Source organism: Falco naumanni, chromosome 12, assembly GCF_017639655.2.
Source record: "Falco naumanni isolate bFalNau1 chromosome 12, bFalNau1.pat, whole genome shotgun sequence".
Classification (NCBI taxonomy): Eukaryota; Metazoa; Chordata; class Aves; order Falconiformes; family Falconidae; genus Falco; species Falco naumanni.
Window position 1 is genome coordinate 12,567,848 of NC_054065.1, and position 24,777 is coordinate 12,592,624.

Sequence of the window (24,777 nt, forward strand, 5' to 3'; positions counted from 1 at the left end):
CTGCTCTGTTCTCCTTTTCAGTGACTGAATGTACTTTGGGCTGTCTTTGAAGCAGAACTGGATGGTGGAGAGCTGGTGACAGTCATGGGCCTGGCTTTACCCAGGGAAGCCTGGGAGGACTTGCAAGTTAGTCTCGGTGGTGAGCACTGTTAGCCAGCAGCAGGGTAGGTCTTGGCTTGTGAACGTCTCTTGACAAACTGATGAAGGAACTGGAACTTCAGGGAACAGCTGGGAGTACCAGTGTGTCCCAGTTGCTTGAGTCAGTCCTCACTACAGTGCTAGAATTTAGCGCAGCAATCATACTTTTTATCTGCTTCACTGAGATGCAGCTACTTGTGCTGTAAACATCCTTACAGGTGTTAAGGTGGATGTGCTGTAGGGAATAGGCAAGCTTGGTGTCCTGGCTGCAATCCCAACCTGTCCCATGTCACTATGCTGTGTTGCAGACCCATGCCCTGCTTCCAGGTATTTTTCCAGAGAGCTGGTAATTGGTTGCTGGGGGAACTGGCTGCTTCCCTGTGAGAGCTATTCTGGGAGCTGTTGGTGTTTCACAGCTATGTTTGCTGACTCTTGCACCACATCCTCTTTCAGCAGGCTTGCAGGGCCCTTTGCTGCTGAACGCATCCCGCAGGGTCTCGTTCATCCCCTGACCCTTAGAAGGGAGTGCTGGGAACCCAAGAGCTAGGCCCAAGTCCTGTGGTTTGCACCTCTCGGTTTAGAGCTCCTAACAGCCTTCACCATGATGCCTCCCCCCCAGGGCTTTTTGCTTGCTGAAAACTTAGCTCAGCTGTGCAGTACTTGCCTCATGTGTATGAGGAACTCTGTGTGTAGTCCCAGTGCCAGCTTAAAGCACAGAAAAGTTCCTCTCCACCTGGACTGTGGCTAGTTCTTAATCAACACCCATTTAGGTGTTAATCCCATTGGAAAAACACTGATTTCTGTCTTGATCCTTTCAGTTTAAACATGCTGAGCTGGGTTACGGTTGGGGCCCTGGGAAAAGGTTTTATAACAAAAACTTACACGACGGTGCTCAGGCACACCTCTTTGAGAGCTTCTACTTTTGCTGCAAGAGGGACCTTTCATGCAACCTTCAGACGAAGGGAGAGACCAAAGGCAATAGCTACGTCACTGTCCTGTTGTAGCTGTGTTACCGAAAAGGTCAGCTGAGAGCGTTGCGGCTGAACTGCAGTACTAGCACAAGACACTGTTTCTCCCAGCAGTAGCCAGGGTTGGGCTTGGAGGCTACTTCAGTAGTATACGCACCTTTCTGTGCATATTTGCCATACTGCTTATGGGACATAGCCTGGAATAGGCATGCCAAAGGGTTTCACTTCGGCAACATCGAGCCTTCAAGCTGTAAGCTGGGACCTAGCAGCTGTTGTGGAATTAATATAACCAGCTGTGAGTGACATAAATACTTTAAAATGCAGTTTTCCCCTTGCCTTCTAATTTGATTAGGTAGTCTGGAATGGTTCATCCCCTCCCTCATAATGTATGTTGACTACCAGCAAAGGTGCTCCCTTTGTGGTAGCTGGAATAAGAAGTGCTGGCTGAAGAATCCTTAGGAGGACAATCTGGGCAAAGCAGAGGTCTCGGATCTTACCAAAACAATAAAAATGAAGCATGACACCATGTGTATGAAACTGGAATAGCTTTACTGACATTCAGAGGTGTAACACAACCAGTTCAGAGACAGCTTTGGATTTAAACATTCCTACAAAAAAAGGTTCTAAAAACCATTTAAAAAAAAAACAACCCCTTGTGTCTAGCATGAAGTCACAGGATGTTAAAAATATCACAACACAATAAATACACCCAGCCTTTGCTAAAGCCAGGAGCCACGTTAGCTCAGAGGTTAAAAAAGTTTTGAGGCCAGGAGGAAAGTGGAGGGTGCTGGTGGAACAGCAGGGGCAGGAGGGTGAGTGGATTCCTAAGGGCTGCTCTTCCTTTCTGCATTCCCATCCCTCCCAACTCCAGCTATTCTATCCAGTCTGTCCAAGTGGAGACACCACGTTCTCTGCCCACCAGATTATTCCTTGTTTTGTCTTCGGATGGCAAAACTGCCAGCCAGCTCTGGACAGACCCTCCCAGCTCCTGTGCTAACGCTAGGATAGATCAACGGAACCACTTGTCACATAAGAAAAAACAGCTTTGCAGACTGGAGTGGCATAATAAGAGTCCCACCTCATCCAAAACCCAGTTTCTGACCTGGCTCCCCCCTGTAAACTGCAGAATTACCGCCCCCACTCCTGCCCCACCATGCAATTCTCCAAGTACCAGGCTGGTTAAAAAACACAGGCTACTGTCACCTCCACAGCAACAGGGTGAGGAAATCCCTTTTGGTTTGCAGGTGCTTCAGATATTGGTCCGGATTTTGCATACCCTGCACTGGCCATGTTCTAATCTACAGGACATGGTAAAAAGAAAAAGATAATAAAAAAAAATCTGTCCTGCTCCCCCTGAGAGATGTCCAAGAAAGGCTGGCACAAAGGAAAAGCCTTCCATTTGGCTCTGGGTAGAACAAGCTGTATGATCATATATACATACATATGTATGTATGTATCTGTATGACAGTGTCTGCCTCTTTCTAGAGAGCAGCTGCACCTTAGAAAAGGCTGATCTCGAGGGAGATCCTAGAGCACTGCCAGGCTGCCTGGCACGCAGCCCTCAGCCCAAGGCTCAGCACCCCGGAGGGAAACAGATTCATCAGAGTACGAGTCCGCAAGGGACGAGAGCCGACAGGCATGACCGGAGTGTCTGATGCGCTCCCCACAAAGCCCGGCTCCTAGCACCCGGAGGAAGATTAGGGTAGCCCCTTTTCACATGGCGCACTACTCTGCCTTTTGCATGAATCCTGAACCCCAAGGGATGAAGAGGTGGAACAAGAGTGACCCAAGGCTACAGGATGACCAGGCTTTACCTAATGGAGCCTATGGGCTCAGCTCCCACCTTGCAGAGAAGCAAAGGTCTAAAGATGCTCATCCAATGGAGGGGAAGGAATCAGGGAAAGCTTAATACACTGGTTCAAATGCCACCACAGGCCCCATCCCAATGCAGGGAGGAGAATGGGACAGGACCTGTAAAGGGCTTTATTCAGACGAACGCTTGTGGAGGCGATGACAAAGAGAATCTAACGTGCTTACTATGTGGAGAGACAGAATACAAGGTAGGGGTGGAGATGGTTGCAACAGCCCAGGCTCAGGGCTCGAAGAGTGCAGTGAGACCCTCTCCATCCTCATTTTCTAGCACATCCGTCTCCAATGATGGCTTCACCTTTTTGAAGAGAGATGGGAGGTTCCGGATATGAACCTCCTTGCGGAACTGCTCCCCAAGGGGCTTCTGCAGAGGACAGACAAGGCAGGCATCAGTCACTACTGCCTTCATACCCTGCCTCAGCTCAGAGGCTGCTTGCAGCTCAGAGGCAGAGCCCAGATTCTGAGTAATCCCCAGGCCTGGATCCTGCATTTGCATGTTGGGGACTCTCAAGCCTGGTCCTTCCCAAATGCCAGGGCACAGAGGTAACCACCAGAACACCGGCTGCCAAGCTTCTAATCCCGTGCCATCAGGCTCCCAACATCACCATCCTCACAAAAGCCCAGCACCCACCTAACAGTGTCCCTCAAAGGTTTTAACACCCTGTTCCCCTGGGCACCCTTGTGCAGGGTACCCCCCCGCCTCTTAGAAATCATTGCTGGAGAGGCTGCTCAGTCGGGCTGCTACCCCTGCTGCACCTCTGAGCTGAAGACAGAACAAACACAGAATAGACTGCAATGGCCTCCTGGATGGGGGGAGGCGTGGTTGGGGAGAGGCAGGCAGGCTGGCTTTCTGCAGCATATGGGTGTGAAATGAAACGGGTTCATTTTCCTCATGGATATCACTTACTCCAATGCAACCTGTGATGAGGCGCTTGAAATGATCCTTCCGGCGCTTGTCTGCCACCTTCTGCAGTGTTGGGTTGAGAAGCTTTGAATCAAACTGCTCCAAGGAGTCCCTCTGGATGTCTGGGATCTGCTCCATCACTGCCTTCAGCTCAGCGTAGCGAGGGCGCTGCAGGGAGCCATACAGTTAACACAGCTCTGCTTTAGAAGCAGCCCTGCCCTCCTTGGGGGACCATTAGCTCCTCCGCCCCTACCCAAGCACGCATGGGATTGGTTTTCCACCACTCCCCAGCCAACCTTGCATCTGGATAACAAGTGGAATTTCTCACCAAGGCCTCATAGATCTGGAAAGCCAGGTGGACCAGAGCTGCCATGCAGCCATCGTGCTGCCCGTGTGTCTGTAAGCCCTTCAGCACGCTTGTGAAAAACCAGGACACAGCATCGGGCAGGAGGTTTCCTGGAAGCACCTGGGGAAGAGGCAATATTAGCATGGAAGCAGGACACTGATACATGACTGCTTTTCTGCAGCAGCTCAGTCTTCCTGAGGAGAAGATGCCCAGGGGTGAAGCAGCCATGCTTCTCACTACATTCAGAGCTTCATCTCCCAACCCTGCCAGAAGTAATCCCTTCTTCCTCCCAGAGGTACCTGTTTGAGCAGCGGCCAGCAAAGCTGTGTTGTGGTTCTTTGGCAGGACAAGGTGTCCTTCCAGGAGAGGGATGCATAGGCAGTGATCAGCAGCGCAGTGCAGACATCCTGAAAAGGAGCCAGAGAGGGAAACCAGTCAAAGGAACTATTTCCCACCTCCAGGGTTCAAACCTGAAGGAAGCCAAGAAGAAATCCAGGGACTCTGCAGGAGCTCCTTGGGGCTGTCTTCTGAGAATCTGGCATGCTGCTGCTCCAGCTGAAGTGCTTAAAGGCACCCAGTGTGCACAACCATAGCCATGAAGAATCAAGTTCAAGTAAACCTGCTCCCTTCATCTCACTCCCATCAGCTGCTACTCTCAAGTCACTGCAAAAGCTTCTACAACAGCTTCTGAAGCTTCTGAGGCATCCACAGCAGAGGAGGAATGGAGAGGTATTGGGATGAAGGCACTCTGCACAGCGGATTACGTTAACACTGTGGCTCCTATGCCAGCTCTGGCACATTTTACAGAAAAAAGAGCTGCTGGGTGAAGTTCTTCCTCATGAAGGCTGGAGCCCAGGACGGAGGCAGAGCCAGGGAGCACCTTGGGGGCAGTACACCTAAGGCCTCACCTGCAGAAGGGCTGAAACTCTGTAGCTGCGTGTTATACTGGATCCCGCAATCCCCATTTGCTTTGTGGCTTCTGCAGCCATTAACAAGGCCCTTAAAAAAATACGTAAGGTCCCAAGAGAAGATTCTCACACTGAGGGATGCTCCAGCAGCCTAGATCGCTGTATCAGCACCTGGCTGCACCACAGACAAGTGTGAAAGGAAGGATGGTGAAAGTCAGAGCACACACTCTTACCTCTTGCTTCATCAGACACTTGCCAAGCTCGGTGAGCTCTGCGCTGGCAGGGGGCGTCACCTCTGTGGCCATCGCCTCATCATCTGCAGAGCAGAGCAAAGAGCACTGTGAACATGGCCTCCCGAGGACTGCGGGTGACACAGAGAGGCACAGCGAGAACTCAGCTGGGAGCCAGGACACAGCACACAGCCAGTATGCTGGCACAGCCTGCCAGAACATCTCTCTCCAAGCAGAAAGCACCCACACCCTTTGTGGAGCACGAAGGGCACCCAGCGAGCGACCTTCAGCTCTCTGGGAGACTGCGCACATCCCCTCTTCTCGGTACCTTAAGAATCAGCTGCTCAAACATGCTACCTGTGAATCCTACAGCACGTTTATTCCTAGGTTAATTGGGTTTTCCTGTGGCCCCCAGACACGCTGGGCAGGACAGAGCTGAAGGCTTCTTAACCAAACCTATACCACACCCCTCACACAGAACTTCCAGCAACAGGCCAGCCTCTCCTTCAAGAAATGCATGAGGAAATGGGAAAAGTGCTCGTGTACACCAAGGGCAGGAAAGGCAAAGGTAGGCATTTACTCACCGTCTCCATCTACAGCAGCAGTAGTGTTATGCTCAACACCTTTCTTAGAAACACAGCAAACGGCTGCAAAAACAGTTGCAGGTCAGAGGAGCGGAAAAGCAAGATGCTACTTCAGTACACGCAGAGATTATCCTACAGACTCTGATGGGCTCACAGCTGCTTCAAGCTCCCCCAGCTCTTACACAGCACTTGCAGAAGCTCTTATACAGCACTTTGCAGAAGAATCTGCAAACCCAGTACGAAAGCCACATACTGCACTACCTGGAAGGCTGAAACACCCCACCCACAGCATCCTCCCACAGCGGAACCTGCTGTACAGTGGCTGCTTCAGACTACTGAGAACCAGGAATGTGCAAAACCATTTGAAGCCATAACCCAAGAAGAACATTATCTTAAGGCAAGAAAGGAGATGGAAGGTCGAGGATCTGAAATCTCTACGTGGAGTCAATATTCCCAGCCTCTGTGCTCAAAGCCATGCTGACAAAAACACACCGTTGGAGAGAAAAGGAACACAAATAAGGGAGATTGCTTTGCAGGAGGGACTCCTCCCACCTGTCTGCCTAGAAACATGGCGACTGTCAGCAACAAAACTGTTCTATGCTCAGGTTGCCCATAAATTGATGTCCTGTACTGGGCTCCAGGGCAGAGGAAGGGAGAACCCAGATTCCAAAGGAGGACTGGACTTCTACAAAGACAGTGCCAAAACCATGGAGCCCTAAATGCTAACCTAACAGAAGGAAGCACCTTTTCTGAAGGTTTTTAATTGATCTCTTACTAGGTTTTTGCTAAGATTTTGGCAGGGTTACCCATCTCACACCTGGTTTCTAAGGATTATGTTAAATACTGGCCATTATAGTTAAGTTTTACTGCACATTGGAAATTCCTTTTGTCCTCTCCGGGGCAAACTTCTCAAATATCCCAGGGGACCTAGCTTGATTTCACTTACTGATGAGATCCATGACTTCTCGGGTCAGCAGCCTGACCAGCTGTTCCTCAAGCATCTCCTGAGACTCGGGGTTGTCATCTGCAGCGTCATCCTCACTGAGGACAAGAGGTTTTAGTGTGAAGGGAGCCAATGTCTGAAAGTATCCCCTCTGCCCAAGCACAGCAAATGAGTCACCATCAGAGTAAACAGTGTTTTCCAGCTCTCTGCTGTCAGGACTGTTCCCTGGGCAAAGGGCCACATATAAGACCAAAGCTCCATCCCACTCCCCATCTCCCCCTTGTATCAAGGTATGGACACTTACCAGAGCATGCTTCGCTGGTTGATCACCTGCCATTTCTGAGACAACCTCTGTTCAAAACAAAAGGGAAGATTCAATACCTTCCTAAGGAGCCATGCCTGACACAATGCAAAGAGGCTACACAGCTGATAGCAGCTCAAGAGCTTTCAACACAGCTCTCATGCCAAGTCCCATTTTGAATGGGGCAAGAACTGCCACCAGCTGTGCTGAAGATGCTGTGGCTGTGCTGGCTGTAAGAATCTGAGCGAGCTTTCAGGAAAAGGAGAGGACACAGGCAAAAAAACCCCAAAAACAAACCCACAAAAATTCTCAGGGCTGAAGGTCTGAGGAGCAAATGTTTGAATTCACAGCAAGGGGTGCTGTGCAACAGCCAGAGTTCAACGCACCATAAAAGCCCTCCCTGAACAGCATCAAAATCATTAAGCATTGAGGCTCTGCCCTGGTGTCTGCTAGCTTTGGAGAGACAGATGTCTTCACATGTTGCTGCCACCTGCTACAGGGAGTCTGGTCTGCCAAGGAGCCGGCATCGAACAAGCTGTTTTCTTACCATGTGCAGATAGGTAAAGAGTGGTCCCAGCATGGGGCACACAAGGGTTTCGTAGTATTCTGAAGGGCAGGAGAGTACCAAGGGCTTCACAAACACACCTGCATAGACTAGTTAAGGAAGAGATCCAGCACACATGGCCAGCTGCTAGGGAGACTGCAGCACACTGCCCGAACCAGTCCATTCCACTGGGAGGCCAAGCAACAGACACCCCAAAGCCCATCTTCTCACAGCCCTGAATTAACAAGTGACATCTCTACGCTGCAAGAGCATGAAATATTCAGCCCCTTCCCCTGACAGTTCAGCTGAGAAAGCTGAGGGTACTAGCATCCTTTTCCCAGCTGTAAGACCGAATGTCCAGCCCTGGAAAGTGGGCTGGGAACTCCAGATGGCCTCCCACACAAGCACAAAGTCTAGTCAGACATCCTACTGCCAAGCCGCTACACTATCCAAGCCTCCTTGCCCCCTAGAAGGGACTACCCACCCCCCATGCGGAATCCAGGACCACATAATTCTTTGCGTTTACTCTCTCTGATCCCACTGCACTGCTGTTCCTGCTCATGCCCACCTAGGCTCACACCTCATCCACACCAGGCGTATCCCTGTTTGTTTACCTCCTCCATCACCCCTCTTTGGCTTGGCCATACTGAAAACGATGCAGGTTTTCAATTTATGTGTTCAAAGCCTCCCTAGCTGGCTGGAGACAGTGATGGAAGGATACGGAGCATGGGACGCAGTCTGTAATCAGGAATGTTGTTGAGGTTGATGAAAGCTGAGCTGAGGAGCTGGGTGGCAAGTCCCTCAACAGTGTAGAAATCCTGTTGCATGGAGGGGCCTGCATTTCCCAGGATGTGGAAACTTCAACAAAAAAAACAAGTCAGTTGCAAGTCTGCTAGAGAATAGGTACTATGCCTCTGGTCTGCAAAGGTTACAAGTACTGTCATCTTGATATTAGATAGTTGCCATGTTCTTAAACAAATACTATAGAGGAATTTTAGCACAGCATCTCTTTTTTTCTGGGGTACCTGCAGAGGGGACAATGAATTAAGCATTTAAGCACTAAAATGTACTTTCAAGTGCTGATGTATCCCAACACATGATTAAAAAGTGGCAGAGAGTCAGACTAGGTCTGGGTATCAGGTAAGTGCTCAATCCAACTACCTAACCGCAGAAAGGCTAAAATCAGATCCACATTTTGAGGTACTTTCTCCAGCACCTGTGTTCCACATATATGCAGTAGGTTACAACCACTGAGTACAGTTCACAACTGCAGCTCGTACTTGGATATTATAGGATACAGCTCACATGAAAAGTCTTAACTCTAGAAGAAGTCAGCACCCAGCAATAGCCTACTGCTTCCGCTGTGCAATGGTGAATGGGGATTTCTGGTGCTCTTACCAGTTGTCGTAGAGAGTACAAAAGAAGCCCTGCATCCTTTCTAACACCGTTTTGTAAACAGGAGAGTCATAAAGCTCCAGCAGAGGCTGAGGTAGACCTGTGGGAATGAATAAGCTTCAGCTACATTGACAGAACACGGTGCACCTTCAGAACATGCTGGGGAGGCCCCAGCCAACTTGTCAGCAGCGAGGGTCGACAAGATCAACACGCAGCCAAACGGGAAGAGGCGCAGCAACCCTGGGGCAGAACCTCCCCCCAGAGGTAAGCCAAGTTCAGGTTGGCTGTACCCAGAGCAGAGGTGTTCCCACTAAGGTTGTTATAGCCCCCTCATTTCTCCAAAGCAAAACTTACTGGAGCTATCAGAACCCAGTCAGGAGCAATGCTGACAGCTGGGCAGCTCCTCTAATAGCTCATCTCTACAGGTTTGTATTCATCTCTGTCAGGACACAAGCTACTGCTGAACTGTGATATTAAAAAGTTTAGAGCAGAGATCAAGACCCTGTTGCTTTACATGCAGTGGTTCACCAACAGAGTTTGTAAGTCACAGAAAACAGGAAAAGCAAGCATCTCCTCATTTTACAGATAGGAAACGGGGATAAAGAAGACAAAGCAACTTCCCCAAAACATTTCACTATCAGAACCTGAAATTTCCAGACTCACGGTTTACACTTTATCCACAAAGCCACCCACTTCTGCTTGGCTGGAAAGGCTTGTGTTCACAAGCTCAAACCTGTTTTAAGACAGTTCCAGAAACCTCTTTCTAATACACTGTCTGGAAAAATGGGACAAAACCATACTGCAGGACTTGGTCTTACCCTCCAGGACAGGTCTCTGCACCAGCACTCAGGAATCCTGCTGCGAACCAATTCTGCTCAAAGGCAGACAACTACAGCAACACCAGCCTCTCCAGCCTGAAATGCCATGTTGCAGAGACCGCCACCCAGCTGGGATAAGCAGTTTGGTAGGGTACCCTTCACTTCATGCAGAAGAAGCCAACTGGTCTGTGACCAGTAACTTACGTTAACTTCTTCATTTCAGCAGGTTTAAATCAGAGCTCAGCTACAACTACTACAAAGAAGCTGAGCTGCAAATACTACGAAGAAGCTGGCTCTCCAGCCCTCTTCACTTCCACTGCTATTGATGGACCACCACCTCAAATGCCTCTCAGAATCTGCCCACACATTCCTCCTGAAGAGAAGCCCCTTACCTAGGATGGCATTCTTCTCCACCTCCAGCATATCTAAGGCCTTTGCAAACGTTTCCCCCAGCCTAGCCACCATCTCCGGCTTGTAGAGATTGTTGTGAGTCCTGAAACAGAAGAGCACTTGGTTTATACTCATGTGGGTCAACCCTTTTTGCCCTTGACAGTGGGATCCTCTCCTTCAGCTTGTGAACCGCTCTTCTGAGGCAGATGATGAGGAAGGTGAGACCAAGCACGTGTGCATGGGATCCCCCTTCCCCACCTGCAAAAATATTGGGGAAGCTGACCCGACAGAGACATGGAGTGACTCCATCTCATGTCCCGAATCTCCTGGCTGCCCCTTCCACTTACTTCAGTTCACCCCACCCCTTGCAAGCACTGGCAGTAAAAACTCCCAGCAATTATCCAGTTGATGCTGGCAACAGCTTATTAGCTTGGCCAAAGGGATCAGAGAATGTATTTTAAAAACCGACAAGACACAGATTCTGTAATCTCAAAAGATCTTCCGCACCTAAGGCCCCTGCAGAGGGAGGGGCTGTATCAAGTCCAAAATACACACACTGCCCCCCAGGAATGGGTCACAGTCCCCAGAATGGCAGGTGGCATTGGAGGGACTCTAGGGAGAACATCAGTCCGATCAGATGTTACTCGTGGCAGACACATGTGCCCCCTGGACAACACATCCAGCTGGGAACAATTCCGCATCATCAGGAGGCGGCCACGGCTCCGTGCGGGACACCAATTCAGCCACGGGTGGCTGGTTCTTGCCATCCAGGCCAAAATGGGTCCCCTCTTAGCCAGGGTACTGACACTCAGAGCTGGACTCGGCAGGGGGTGTCTCTCTCACCTACCTCTCTCCTTTGAGACCTCAGACCTCCACTCTGGGTGTCGCCAGCTGCACACAGCACAAATCCTGCAGCCTCCTCCAAAACTGCAATGCCATTGTACCTGCTGCTAGAGGTGATCAAGGGCAACTCAGTATCTCCCCCTAGAGCAGCGTTTCCCAAAGCAGGGGGTACATGGGAATGGCTGGGGGAAGGGAGCGCGGGCAGACCTCAGTATGTTCTCCAGAGTCTCAGCTTTCACTCATGTCTTAATGATTTAATTTTATTTTGTTTTGAAGGTCTATGTTCACAATCCTGGCAACCCCGATGCAGTGACGTCTGCCTGAGTTTGCCGAGAGCCTGAGTTAGCTCCGAAATGGCAGCTATCCCATTTCTCTCTGCAAGCGTTAAATACTTCCCTGCTCACTGCACGTGAGGAAGGCAAGTATGTAAGTTTCTTATGAAAGAGCTACACAAATGACTTCTTAATGACTCATACTCTCATTCTGGGCTGGATCTAACACCATGCAACAGGCCTCAAAGCGGGCACAAGCTGGTGTTACTTTCCCAAGAGGGGCCAGGGAGCAGCCCAGCCTCCACAGAATTTTGGATAATGTTGTTCCACTGACTCAAAACCCCCTGCATTTCTGCTTGAGGCTATCCCGAAACCTAGCTACTAAAGTAATTCCCTCTTGTATGTCTCCTGCCTGCTCCGTGCCAGTGTTGGCTTTGCCTCATGCTGGGCAGAAGGGCAGTGGGGCGAACCCGAGGACTGTGGAATTGCAGTGGTGAACCTTGAAATCCCACTGCTCTAACCCCAGCAGGACGGGCCAGACATTCACATACTGAAGCTGTGATCATGGTCCTTAGTTGTTTCAGAGTCCTTGAAGCATTTTCTCAAGTTTGACAGTTGGGAGGGCAGATGTTCGCTCACAGGCTGATCTCCCTTAATTAATACTTTAGACAGGTCCCAGCAGTAACAAAGATAAAATGGCTAATCAGCTGCTCCCTATGGGAGTCAAAAAAGCATCCAACAGCCCTCATACACAAAGATGTAGCCCGTAGGCATGTTCATGTTCTCAGCAGTGAGCAGCACTCCTGGGCATCCCACACATGGGGAAAAAAAATTCAAGAGACATTTATGCTTTAGAAAAGACAAGCAAAGGATATGGCAGGACCTGGGGGATTTTCAGCGATGGTCGCAGCTCTGCTGGAAAGAGGGTCTGATGCCTAGAAAGATGAACTTCAAGGCCAGAAGATGAGTCCTTTAGGACAGTTCATGCCTGAAGAATCTTTATCCAAAGCAGGAGCCGTCTACAATGAAAATGCCTACAGCATCCATGTCTAATCAACAATTCTTTCACCAGATTTAATGCCTTAGTAATGTCAGCATCTCATCAAGAGGAGTTCCAAAATAGCCTTTGTCCATGCAAAGCATTTGCTGAGCCTGACCAGTCCATTTGTAACAAAACACGATCAAATCCCACCACAATAAAGGTGCTGCATCTATCAGTTCATGCAGCTACTGACTCCAGAAATGCGCCTTTATCTAAAGATGGCTGCAGATCATTATTTCAGTTTAAATTCAGGAGAGAACAATTAAGCCAGAAGCTAGAAAGCACCTAGGTGAAATGAGGTACCACAGAAGACAGGAGAATCATCGCTCAAAAAGCTGCAAGCAGTGATTAACAAAGCAACCTCAAAATAATTTGGTAACTACAGCTACCAAGACAGAGACAAATATGGGTAGGCACAAAAGGATGCCACTCAAAACTACCTTATTTCTCCCTTGATACCTGGACTCCCTCTCATTCCTCTTGGCTATTTGGTCTCATCCATGACCTACCTTCAAGCTACTAACCCTGGCAAAGACTCAATAGATTAACAGCTTCCACTGCTTCTGTCTGCAAACACAGCAGAAGAATGCCATACAGTATCAGAGAGCAACAGACCCGACTGCTCAGCCTGCAGAACGCCCCTTTTTTTGCATGCTGGTGCCTGACTTGGTGCTCAGTTCAGCTGCTCAGAAGGATGTGTGCTGCTCCTACTTCAGTTCTGCTCACACAGTAACCAATACAACCTGTGAGGACTTCCACATCCGATTCCTGCATAAGCACATGAGCAACACTGGACCTTGCTCATCCCCCCGGAAAGCTGCCTAATGGCACACAGCTAAGAGAAGATCGATCCCCAAGTAGTAACGCAATCACATTCCTGAAGACAGCCTCAACACAGGCAGTTTTCCTGCCAGCCAGCCTTCCTCATATCTCTGTACCTCCTGCCTGCTGACAGGCTGCCACAGATTCTGTATTCTCTTCTGTAATCCATACTAAAGAGGGCTTGAGGAAGCAGTACATGGAAAAAGCACTCAAAGCCAGCAAAAAACACACCAGAAGCCCCAGCTTCTCCAGAAAGACATAAGCATCATCAGCATTTGCACTGAACAACTATAAGCTTGCAGTTGTCACACAGAGAGGCCTCTACACCCAGCAGCAGCCAGGAAAGGTATGAGGTGGAGAATCTACTGCTCTTAACACATCACTCATCGGTTCTTGTTGGAGTATCCAGCCTTAAAAAAAAGCCTCGATACCCGAGTGAACAACAGGCCATTCCACGTATGTCACTACTATGCACTCAGAAAATATTTTGGACTGCAGGGGAGATGCTCAAACAACGCAGATGCATTACCTCACAAACAGCCAGGGAGCCTCTTCCTTTACGTAGATGGGGAAGCACTTGGCAATAGAACATAGCTCATGCGTTTTCCTGGAGGTGGCAAACAAGCGGGCACAGAATTTCTGCTTTTTTACAGGGAGTGATAAGAATTGGACAGTAAGTTTTCCTAAGCTTGCTGTAACTGCGATCCTAAGTGTTTTTAATAATGCCTGAGTTCTGGCAAGAACAGTGATTGCACAAGCAAAAAGTCTGCCTATTTCAGCCTGTTCAGACCTTGGGCACTGGTTTAGTTGGTCTGCCACAACACTGAGCGTGTGCCAGGCTCTGGAAAAAATGGCAGGAGGCTACTTCTACTCAGGCAACTCTACCCAGCCTCTCCCAAAAGCTCATCGATAAGATCTTCAGCCTTCCAGGATAAAAAGCAGAATTACTTCAAGCACAACTCTGTGGCCCTAACAAGATGGTACAACCCTGCTCACTGGCCAAAGTGCCGCCTGCTGTGCTACACAGAGCTCTGTGATGAAAAGCACCGCTAGGGCAGGCCATGACAATACATGCTTGTCCTACCAGCCCAGCATGTTGCTTCCCACTGGAAGCAGCGGCCCTGACCTCAGCGACTACCAAACATACCTGATGAGACAGAGCTCGAGTAATAGGGCCCCTTTCCTGAAAGACCTGGGAACTGAAAAATCTAAGTGGATCTCAAAATACTGTTTCCCAGCAGGCTCCTGCCAAGGACAGAGCCTCATGTTTTAAAGTACATAACATGTAGCATTATCTCACAAAATTGCCCCATAAGCCTGGCAAAATCCCAGTGTCAGCAGTTACCCTGAGACAGATTCCTCCTTTATTATTCTGGGATTATTATCTGTTATTCAGGATTCCCCTTCTCTGCCTTCTCTTGCTCCCTCCTCTGGCTGCCCCAGATGTACACACCACCAGTGACATGCAGAGAGGCACTGCAAGGTAGCAACAGCCTGAGAGTATGCATCCACTGATTTCAATAGCAGACAGTGCTTCAGGAGGCTGGTGTTCGTGTTCAGCAAAACCAGCTTAATTTGACACTGAAGAGAGAACAACACAAACAGGATGCGATGAGAGCTGGGACTGCCCTGGTGGTGACTGGAGAGGTGGCCTTGTAGGGACTGAGGGCAGAGCAGAGATATTAGTCTAGAAATGATTAACTGGGTGGCAGACTTATAGCAGTGGAGGTGGGGGAGGCAACCCCAGCCCAAGCTCCCATTGGCTTTGATGGACTCTTGTAGGCCAGGCCAATCAACATTCAGAAGGCTCCAGTTTCCCCAGTGCCATTCCCCACTGTGAACAGTCAGGAACAGTACTTGGGCACCTGCACCAGCCTGTGTTCCCGCTGGCTTCGCTGGGAGAACATGCTCTGAGCATTCCATGTATTTATCACAGTTTGGCTTTCCGAGATTCTTAAGTCAACATAAATGATTTCAAGTCAACTTGACCCACCTTATAAGAGCAAGTAAATTGTCGAGAAGCTTCAGGACCTGCTCAGTGCAGGGATTACGGTAGATTGGACTTCCACTGGGCATGTATCCCACCAAGAATCCTCCAGCTTTTGCCTCTTCAGTAGCAGCAGGCCAACGAGCTCTTTTCACAACTCCCAGAATGGTGTACACACAAAAGCTTATCTGCAGCAAGAGATGTGGAGAGTTTATTAGCCACAGCACAACCTGAATAAACAGGTTTTCAGAGAACCCCAACATCATCCCACCTCAAAGGGAACGCTCTGCAGTGAGCCTAATCTGGTGACAGGAACAAACTCTGGTGGGTTTGCTGCCAAGAAAATCGGCAAACGATCGTGCCATGTTCCATCACCTTCAGTGGCCCTCAGCCATGGCAGGACAGCCTAGGAAAACTCGCTGTCACACAAAGCATCAACGCATAGTCTCATGAGTATGCAACCAACCAGGTAGGTCATCCTGTAAAAGGGTCTACACTATCAGTTCCTCATCTCCTTCATGGGCTGGCATGGATGTAGAGATCTGTGATGACACAGAGGTCAAACTGCATTAGGCCTGAATCACAAGCACAGCTCTGTGGACTGCATTTCAGTGTCTTCTACAGACCTAAAAGACAGCAACTCTGTTTGCAGTCTGTCCATGAAGTGAAGGCATTTTAGTAACAACTCCAACAACACGAATCTCCTTGGATGAATTTTAATTCTATTCAATGCTGCACCTTCCACAGTGCCTGGCTCAAAAAGCACAATTCACTGCACATTTCCAAAACTCATATAAACCACTTGCTTCTCCAAAACCAAACACTGCTACATAAAAAGCAGGGAATAGCATGCTTCACTCTGCTGAATAATCTGGTTTTGCATGGCCTACATGCTCATTGCTGTAGCTTAAAGAGGCAAAAGGCAGCCTGTTCTTCTGCAATGAGAAAGACTTACTGATCGACACCCTAAAGAAGTAGATGATCAGGAGAGATCTTGTGTGTAACCACAGCAGAAACAGGGGATCGAAGGAAGCAAGCTTCACCTTGATAAGGATTACACCTCTCCTGGTAATGATACTCACTCTAGAGCGGTTCAGGCCACTAGGATCTTCTAAGACTGGATCAGCAATTTTGTTGTCTGCACCCACATAGGAGATAAAGGCTTCAGGATCTGAGAGGACTCTGGCAGCAGCAAAAGACAGCAATGGGGATTTGAATGGGGGTTTGAACCAGGGAATTTGAGCAGAGCTTTGCACTGGCAATAAAAATCTTAACAAATACAGAGCAGGCTAGAGAGAGTAGCTAGTGCTCCACACTGGATATGGGAACATGATAAAAAGCACTAGACACATGTGTACTCTCCAGACATCTCGTGCTCTTGGGCCATGGGGAGCTAAAACCTTTGAATGTCTTATGAAGATAGCCCTGCTCGGAAAACTTTTGTGCATGCCCAGATGCCAAGGGCTGCAGGACACCTCAGCTTTCACAAGGAAAGCTCAGCTTCCTAGCTTCTCCTTAAGATGGATAAAGACATCTTTTATTTCTCATTTTCTGCAAATGCTAGGAAGCGTGCTGGGAAGTGCTCCTCTATCACCTTAAAGATTTTTACCTAGCAATTTTTAACGAACAGCATTTAGACTCAGTTGGCAGTTTCTGAACTGTGGGAGAGCTATTACCACGAAGACCGCCCACAGCACAGGCGATCATGAGGCACCCCACCACCCTCACCTGGTTTGTGCATTCCCTTATTGCGCATGACATTACCTCTGCAACACCTCCAGCTCAAAGCTCAGAAAATGACCCCATACCTCTGCATTTCTGGGGAGAGCCATAAGCCAGCAACAGGAGCCATGAGCTCCTCCAGGAAAGCTTTCTGCCGCTCATAATCCTTGAACTGGTTGCTGATGAGGACGAGGGCCTCCATGAGAGCACACTTCTCCATCTGCGTCAGAAGTAGCTCATTGGAGAGCAGCTGCTTCACGTGGTTGTACAACATCTCAAAGTTTGGCTAGAAAACACATCCGAGTGGAAGAGTGTCATGCATTTGGTGTGGAGGGTGGCCACTGGGAGAGGCAGCGCTGGGGAGTACTGTACTATGCAGAACAGCTGGAGGAGCATGTCCAAGTTACCTTTTCTCTACATAGCCATCTCCTTCTCAGTCTCAAGTTTCTCTGAATGCCCAGTCTAAAAGAACCTTTTTTCTTCCCTACTCCTCTATCGCCACCCTGCATCCAGCTTACTTTAGTCTCTAGAGTGATTAAAATAAGCAGAGGAAATCTCTTGTTTTTCCAGGCGGTGATATCCCTTACAGCAGTGTCACACCTCAAAATAGTTCTGGTTTTATTTGCGCACAGAAAGTACCTCGCTCCTTTGGCTCCCAAGTGCCAGACTTAGGACTCTTCCATCTCTTTGCTCACAACTAGGCTAATAATTATTCATATGGTTATCACCATCTCCACAGGAATAGCTTAGTTTCTTTCCTACCTATTCTAGCCACAACCATGTCTTCCAGTAACTTTGCGTAAGCACTAGCGATCACCCCCTTCAGCACAGTCATCTGAACGTATTTTGGGACAGCTCTGAGCCCTTGACTCTCCCAGTGAGGATGTTTGGCTGGCCATGGAAAGAGAGCTGTAGTTCAACAGCCAGTAGAGTGGGGCCATAGACAAACCCTCTCGTTCTTAGCAGCTATTGCAGAATGCAAACTGGAACCCCTAACGTACCATCCTCAAAAAAGTCTTTGTTTAAAGTAGCAATGACCTATTGCGCTCCCATAATCCTAGAATCACCCCACACGTAACCACCACCAAAGCAAGCAGTTCAGAGCTACACATATTGCATGCAGGCTGTTTAGGTCAGCAACACCAAACACAACACTGGCTCACAGGTTTTAAATGTGTTTGATTCTTCTAGTCTCCTCAAGCTAATCCAGAAAAATCCTTTTGCTCCTACATTCTGCTAAGTAACAGAAGAAAGTCTGGAGATTAATCATTACTGGCATCTTCAGCTAAGGAATCAATTGAGACCACCACAAGTGATAAAAATGGAAATTCAGCAAGCATTCTCATAAAACGAATCTAGCGCTGCTTGTATCTTCCTCATCACTCCTTTTGCATTTAACTCACTACCTTTTCCTTTAACTTATCAATTCACAATTCAACTCTTCTGGCCAAAACTTTTTCAGGGCCTGGGGGGAAGAAGGGACATGCAAGGAATAAAATACTTTTCCATTTGCAAGCAGGAATATTTCTTGGAAGAGAACCTGAGGCTGTAGCCAAGGAAGCTGAAGATCCCACAAAATCCAGCTGAAATAGAGGCAAGACTCTTCATGATAAGAGTTGCATTTACATACCAGGACAAGCTGAGGGTAATCTCGACACATCTTTATGATTGAGGAGCATGCATGCCTTCTCACATTCTTCACTGCTCGAGTTCTAGGAGCCTGGACAGACATAACAAACTTCAATGCAACAAAACAAAAGTTCAGACAAATGCAGGGTATCTTCAAGAGACAAATGCATTACATACAGTTTTCTGCACTGTTGACTACTGATCAAAAAAGTATTTCCACACCCCCCACCCCAAACAAGCATGTAACAACCAAATTTCCTCTGGAGCGGTAGCTAACTCAAGAAGCCTATGTTCAAACAAGCTGTACTCCAGAGGCAAGAATATAATAGATCTCAATATTTCAAGACTCCAAGCACTCCCTGGCTAGCTGGCAGCTTTATAGCCATCCCTCACGGCCACACATACCAGCTACTGAAGAATACCCGCAGCTAATGAAAGGATTTCATTACGCTAAGGAAGGCCAGCACACACCAGGGGACTAAGTGCACTGGCCTTCGGCCATGCTTGTGGCTTTCCAAGTTTGTGAGCCAAAGCTTATTAGGCTACGTCCACCAAGAAGAAAGAGATCAGCTATATCTAGACCTCCCAGCCCCTTCCAGGAGCAGAACTATACTTGGGAAGCCTACTACAACAGTCTTCAGACTCAGCACACTCTCAAATAAGAGTATGATTTGATCCAACTTCTATAGCTCATTAGTAGATAATAATTCAGACGTACCTTACTTTCTTCTATAACTTCAAAGGTAACTGAAGCAAACAGCTGTGAGAAAAGGGAGGAAAAATCCAGAAACTCACATCATTTGTTAATATCTAGCGCACACATGTGTTTTGAGCTCAAGGAATAGATCGTAAGGCTTTAGTACAATTTTATTAAAGTCAGTAAAGTCGAAAGATGAATCATCAGTACAACAAGGCCTTGAAATAAAACATGTTTACTGGCCAGAGCGTGTATTTAACGTTAAGGCTAGGAACTGCAAAATGTGTGTTATCTGACATTGTTTCTTCTTGAACGAGAATCAGTCTCAGTTTTTCCCATCTTTAACATGAAGGATAATCCTTCCTTGACAGTAACATCACGAGGATCAACTCCTGCAGTTTAATACAAGGGCCTTGCACCAGAAAAAGCCTACCTGATTTTTGCAGTCTGCAAGTACCTACCTTGGAAAGTACTTGCGGTAGGTATTCTGGTCGGTAAGTGACAAATGGGAAGAGAGCAGAGACATTGGTGAGCACACAGGAGAGGATGAGAGGATCCTTTGTTTCAAAGTTAAGGACCAGTTGCAGCAGATCTATGCCATCATTCACTGGGATTTCCTACAAAGGCAGCAAAGGGAAAGGAGGAAAGAATAAAGGAGGCAACACTCAGTACTTCAGCCTGTAGCACATCCTACAACTCCTAGAGCTAAGCCATGGAGCTGCTGCTATCATATCAGGCCTTTCGGCTGAACACAGCTGTTCTCAAAGCAGAAGGAACAGCAGCAGAAACCTCAGTTTAACTGTGCACTTGCATGTGCACTTGCTGAGGGGAAAAAGGCCCGCAGCACTGCCATTGATGGCAGGGCAGTGGTGAGATGTCAATCTGAAGTCCCCATACAATTGCTTGAACCTCTGGGAAAGGCCAATTTCCTCTCTCAGTTTGGCTCCCAATTTTCCTCTTGACTCTGTCCAACAGATTCCATCCCAACTTTATCAGCCCATATAATTACTTTACTGTGATCAGAATGATGAACTAAAGTGCTTAAGCAGCCTAATGTAATAAAAAAATCAAGTCAGTCTACATAAGGCCAAGAAAACAAACGCTTTCCTTCTGATTTGCCTGCTGTTGAACAGAAAGCAGAGACAAATTGCTTCTGATCTCCTCCTGCCCAAGCATGAGTTTCTCTGATTTAGTTAAAAGTTTTTTTTAAAAAAATAATAATCTAATCAGGGGATAATTAAGAAGAATAAATTTAGGAAATTTCCGCTTAAGCAGTTGTCCTCATTTTGGCTGAGATAAGAGTAAATTTTCTTTTCAGTGGCTGGTACAAGTAGCTTTCGGTGTAGCTGCCTTGAAGGAGGAAGCTAAGCACCTTGCCTGGTCTCTCCAGAGGACCCTTCTATTGTGGGGCTGCTGAAGGTCAAAGAACAACAGGTGCTGATCGCTACCAAAATGGTGCGTTGGTGGCAATACCACACCAACTAAGACTCCCTGATTTTTATCCATAAGCTTAGAGCCAAGGAGTGGATCAACAGGACCTGCTCAGCCTTTCATAGCCCCACGTGGCCACTGCAATAATCTAACAGAGTGGAGACTAACAGTAGGCTATCAAGGCCCACGTGAACTCACGCTGCTGTGGAGTGCTGCCATGCCAGGCATGCTGGAAGTGCAATATGAACTGGAGTCAAGGGCAGCCCGCTGGTGTGCCACTATCGGTACTGCAAATGCATTTTTCTCAATCTCTTTGGCAGCGAAGTGCAGACCATAGTTCCCTTTCACTTGGAGAGATGTCCAATACACCTGGAATTGACTGCACAGTGGTGGAAACACAGCCCTACCATCTGCCATGGACTAACCCAGGCTGTGCTGGAAAAGGGTGAAGCTCTAGAACACATGCAATATATTGATGACATTGTATGGGGCAATACAGCAGAAAAAATTTTGAGAAATGGAAAAAAATAGTCCAAATCCTTCTGAAAGCTGGTTTTGCCATAAAACAAAGTAAGGTCGAGGGACCTGCACAGGAGATCCAGTTTTTGGGAATAAAATGGCAAGATAGACATCATGAGATCCCAATGGATATGATCAAAAAAATAACAGCTATGTCTCCACCAACTAATATGAAAGAAACTCGGCCTTTCTTAGGCACTGTGGGTTTTTGGAGAATGCACATGCCAAATTACAGTCTGACTGTAAGCCTTCTCTATCAAATCACCCAAAAGAAGAATGATTTCAGATGGGGCCCTGAGCAATAACAAGCCTTTGAACAAATTAGATGGGAGGTAGATAGTTTAAGCAGTAGCCCTTGGACCAGTCTGGACAGGGCAAGACGTAAAAAAATGTACTCCACAGAGAGAATGGCCCTACCTGGAGCCTCTGGCAGAAGGCACCAGGAGAGACTCAAGGTTGACCCTTAGGCTTTTGGAGTCGGAGATATAGAGGATCTGAGGCTCGCTGTACTCCAATTGAAAAAGAGATACCAGCCATTTATGAAGGGGTTCAAGCTGCTTCAGAAGTGACTGGTACCAAAGCACAGCTCCTTCTGGCACGCTGGCTGCCAGTGCTGGGCTGGATGTTCAAAGGGAGGGTCTCCTCTACACATCACACAACTGATGCCACGCAGCCTGGACAGCTGTCTGAACTAGCCAAAGTGATATCCATACCATGGAACATCATGCTGACTAGTATGTATCAACTGGGAGTTGGCTGGGGCTTAGCAACTGCTGCTCAGGGACTGGCTGTGCACTGGTGAGCAGCTGGTGAGCAACTGTATTGTTGTATTCCTCTCTCCCCATTTCACTGTAATGGTTACTATCGTATTTCCTTTTATTTCACTTATTAAATTGTTCTTATGTCAACCCACGAGTTTTACCTTTTTTCCCTCATTCTCCTTCCCACCCCACCAGGGCAGTGGGAGGAGTGAGTGAGCGGCTGTGTGGTGCTTAGTTGCTGGCTGGGGTTGACCACGACAGCAGCGCTCTCCTCCCCTAGCCAGGCACTACGTCAAAGCGTGCCACCTAAGCACTCTCCTGCGACTTCTCACGGCATAGTGTCCAGAACCAAGACATGCCTGAAAGTAAACCAGTATGAGTTTGGTTCCATCTAAAGAAGGGTCATTACCCCTTATGAGAATCACTCGCCGAACAATCTGTGTTTCTGCATGGAGGTAACCAGTTATTACAAACTTTTCAAGAACAACATAGCTGAAAAAAACCAGTCATGTCAACCCAGAACAGGCTACGAGAGCAAGTGAGAGCATTTGATACACATACGTCTTTATCCAGGGTTCGAAACATCTGGCTGATGACACTCTCTGAGAAGAAGGTCATGGCATCCCACTGCACAAATGATGGTGAGAAGATGGAGCAGAGACCTTCGCCCGTCTTAGCTGAAAGGAAGAGAACACTGGAGGTCTCACCATGCTCCTCCCTGCACGCACAACAGCAGGCTAATAAGCTCCCACACTGCAACATCTCGGCACTCAACAAGTATTTTGGTCACACAGCTCTCCCCGCAGCTGCCTAGCAGGGACGCGCTGGGAGCGGTTATGGTACCAGCACGTGATTTGCCTCATTCAAATGATGGCTCCCGAGACCTAAGTCTGGCCTTCGAGATACCACAGGGAACAACACCAACAAGTCACAGAAGGGAAAAGAAAAGGTGGGAGACCACATGCCCAGACTCAGCTCTGCAGGCAAGACTGCCCTCGGTGTGACTTTGCAGAGCACCAAGTGGCCTTCCTTCACAGGCGGAAAGCAAAAAAGTGACTGACAGAGGGATTTGCCAGGCAGACAGAACTTCCCTGGACAAAAATAATCAATACGTTACAGAGATAACAGGACCCAAAAAATTATAAAATGGTATCAGAAGGATAGCTGCATCTGTTTTGCAGAGAAACTCGAGGGAAGGAAATCATGAGCCAGGGGCTTTACATCAGCTATTCCATTGGTAAGACTGTAAAGAGTTAAATTTGGGGACAGGTGGGTTTGATTTGATTTTGCTTTTAACTTGCAAAGACCTTAAAAGCCTGAGAATCTAGTGTTGAGTCTTGGCTCCCCCTTGAAAAAAGAAGAAAAGAAAAAGGCAAAAATGTTTCTTCTTGGCTTGAATTAAAAAACAAATCCCATATCCCTACTTTTTTTTCAGGTCACTTACAGTTCATGGGTCCAGTATCGACAGGAGCTGTGAGTTGGTACTTCAGCCATTCACCAGCCATTTGGAAGCCAGTTCGAGGGTCCAGACGACAAGCCATCCTCATCACCTCCCCTTGCTGGGCTCGGAAAGCTGCAGTGAAAAAAATCAGACACCATGCAACAAGCTAATGCCGCAAATGCTCCCTACCCCAAAGCTCACCTGCAGCTTTGCAGACCTGGGAACATTATGGACTCTGGCAATAGCTCAGTAAGCTCAGATACACAGTGAGTAACCTAGGTGTAACAGGATGGGCAATTTTTGAAGCAATTTAAATGGACTAAAAAATGCTGGATTAACATAATAAGTGCAATTAAAATGCAACATAAATTATGAAAATCTATGCTAAACCAAGATTTACTACAATTATGCCTCTATTTTTCATACAAAAAATACTTCGAACTGTATGTTTTCTCCTTACAAAGCACCTTGAGATACTGAGAAAAACAGCATTAGATAACAACCACTTCCTTCATCTAAACACACTTTTTCTAGATTATTCAATTTTATCAATTTATTCTTAATCAACTTACTAATTTTCTAGTCTGACAAACTAATGTGAACTTGAAAAAATGCAAAGTAGCCTTGTTTTTAATTTCAAACATATTAAAAGCAAAGCACATAACAGGAATTTCATTTGTCCCAAAATATTCCAATACATGACCACACAAAAGAGTAAGCTCTGCTGACTACAGATGTAAATTGCATGGTTTAAAAAAGTTGGTTTATCAAATAATTTTGTGTTTCAAATCAGTTTTATTTTCTTATATATGTAATACCTTCAATATAATTTAACTCCCTAAAACTATTTCAAATTCTGTCTTTGTGCATTTAGCTACTTTTTGATTTCCAACTGAAAATGTATTACAGTAAGTAAAAAATAAACTATCTAATAGGCAATAAAAAAAAATGCAACAGAGTCTTCAAACAGAAATATGAAAAGTAAGAATTTAAGTATCTTCCCAGGCACCAAGTGAGTACCAAACTATACCAGCCACTGAGAACCAACCTCAGTTTGGGGATGTAAAATACAAAGAAAAAATAAAATTATTAATATCCAGGGCTTCCTGTTTGCTGGTTTGAGGTCAAGATTAAATTTGGCTATTTTAATTACTTGTTTCTAGCTATTGGTACTGAACCAGAAGCTTCTTAGCAGGGCCAAGACACATTTTCTTTCTGGAATGACATTTAAAGTCATTTGTAAGCTGCCTTCCCCTCCGAACCTAAGCCATGA

The 24,777-nt window shown here is 47.3% G+C and overlaps 1 protein-coding gene and 1 long non-coding RNA gene across 7 annotated transcripts in view; one reads left to right on the plus strand and one right to left on the minus strand.

Annotated features, from left to right (window-relative positions):
- Nucleotides 1–1,636: 1,636 nt before the first annotated feature.
- Nucleotides 1,637–24,777, minus strand: part of XPO5 (exportin 5) — a 32,020-nt gene continuing 8,879 nt past the window's right edge. For 4 of the 6 annotated variants that reach the window (XM_040612312.1, XM_040612311.1, XM_040612309.1 and 1 more), the window contains 20 exons: nt 23,508–23,636; nt 22,625–22,740; nt 19,814–19,969; nt 19,374–19,415; nt 18,657–18,764; nt 17,113–17,312; nt 16,387–16,486; nt 15,311–15,492; nt 10,341–10,441; nt 9,134–9,230; nt 8,457–8,593; nt 7,739–7,836; nt 7,195–7,241; nt 6,894–6,988; nt 5,948–6,010; nt 5,367–5,449; nt 4,525–4,632; nt 4,208–4,345; nt 3,883–4,047; nt 1,637–3,339 (listed from right to left, as the gene is read on the minus strand). In XM_040612312.1, the coding sequence (XP_040468246.1) occupies nt 3,199–3,339; nt 3,883–4,047; nt 4,208–4,345; nt 4,525–4,632; nt 5,367–5,449; nt 5,948–6,010; nt 6,894–6,988; nt 7,195–7,241; nt 7,739–7,836; nt 8,457–8,593; nt 9,134–9,230; nt 10,341–10,441; nt 15,311–15,492; nt 16,387–16,486; nt 17,113–17,312; nt 18,657–18,764; nt 19,374–19,415; nt 19,814–19,969; nt 22,625–22,740; nt 23,508–23,636 (2,306 nt within the window). In that variant the 3' untranslated portion in view covers nt 1,637–3,198. The remainder of the gene's footprint in view (nt 3,340–3,882; nt 4,048–4,207; nt 4,346–4,524; nt 4,633–5,366; nt 5,450–5,947; nt 6,011–6,893; nt 6,989–7,194; nt 7,242–7,738; nt 7,837–8,456; nt 8,594–9,133; nt 9,231–10,340; nt 10,442–15,310; nt 15,493–16,386; nt 16,487–17,112; nt 17,313–18,656; nt 18,765–19,373; nt 19,416–19,813; nt 19,970–22,624; nt 22,741–23,507; nt 23,637–24,777) is intronic. The other 2 variants (XM_040612313.1, XM_040612310.1) reach the window with 1 other exon arrangement.
- LOC121096398 lies at nt 10,469–12,276 on the plus strand. The gene is made up of 2 exons (XR_005830486.1): nt 10,469–10,556; nt 11,458–12,276. It is a non-coding gene; the product is annotated as an uncharacterized LOC121096398 (long non-coding RNA).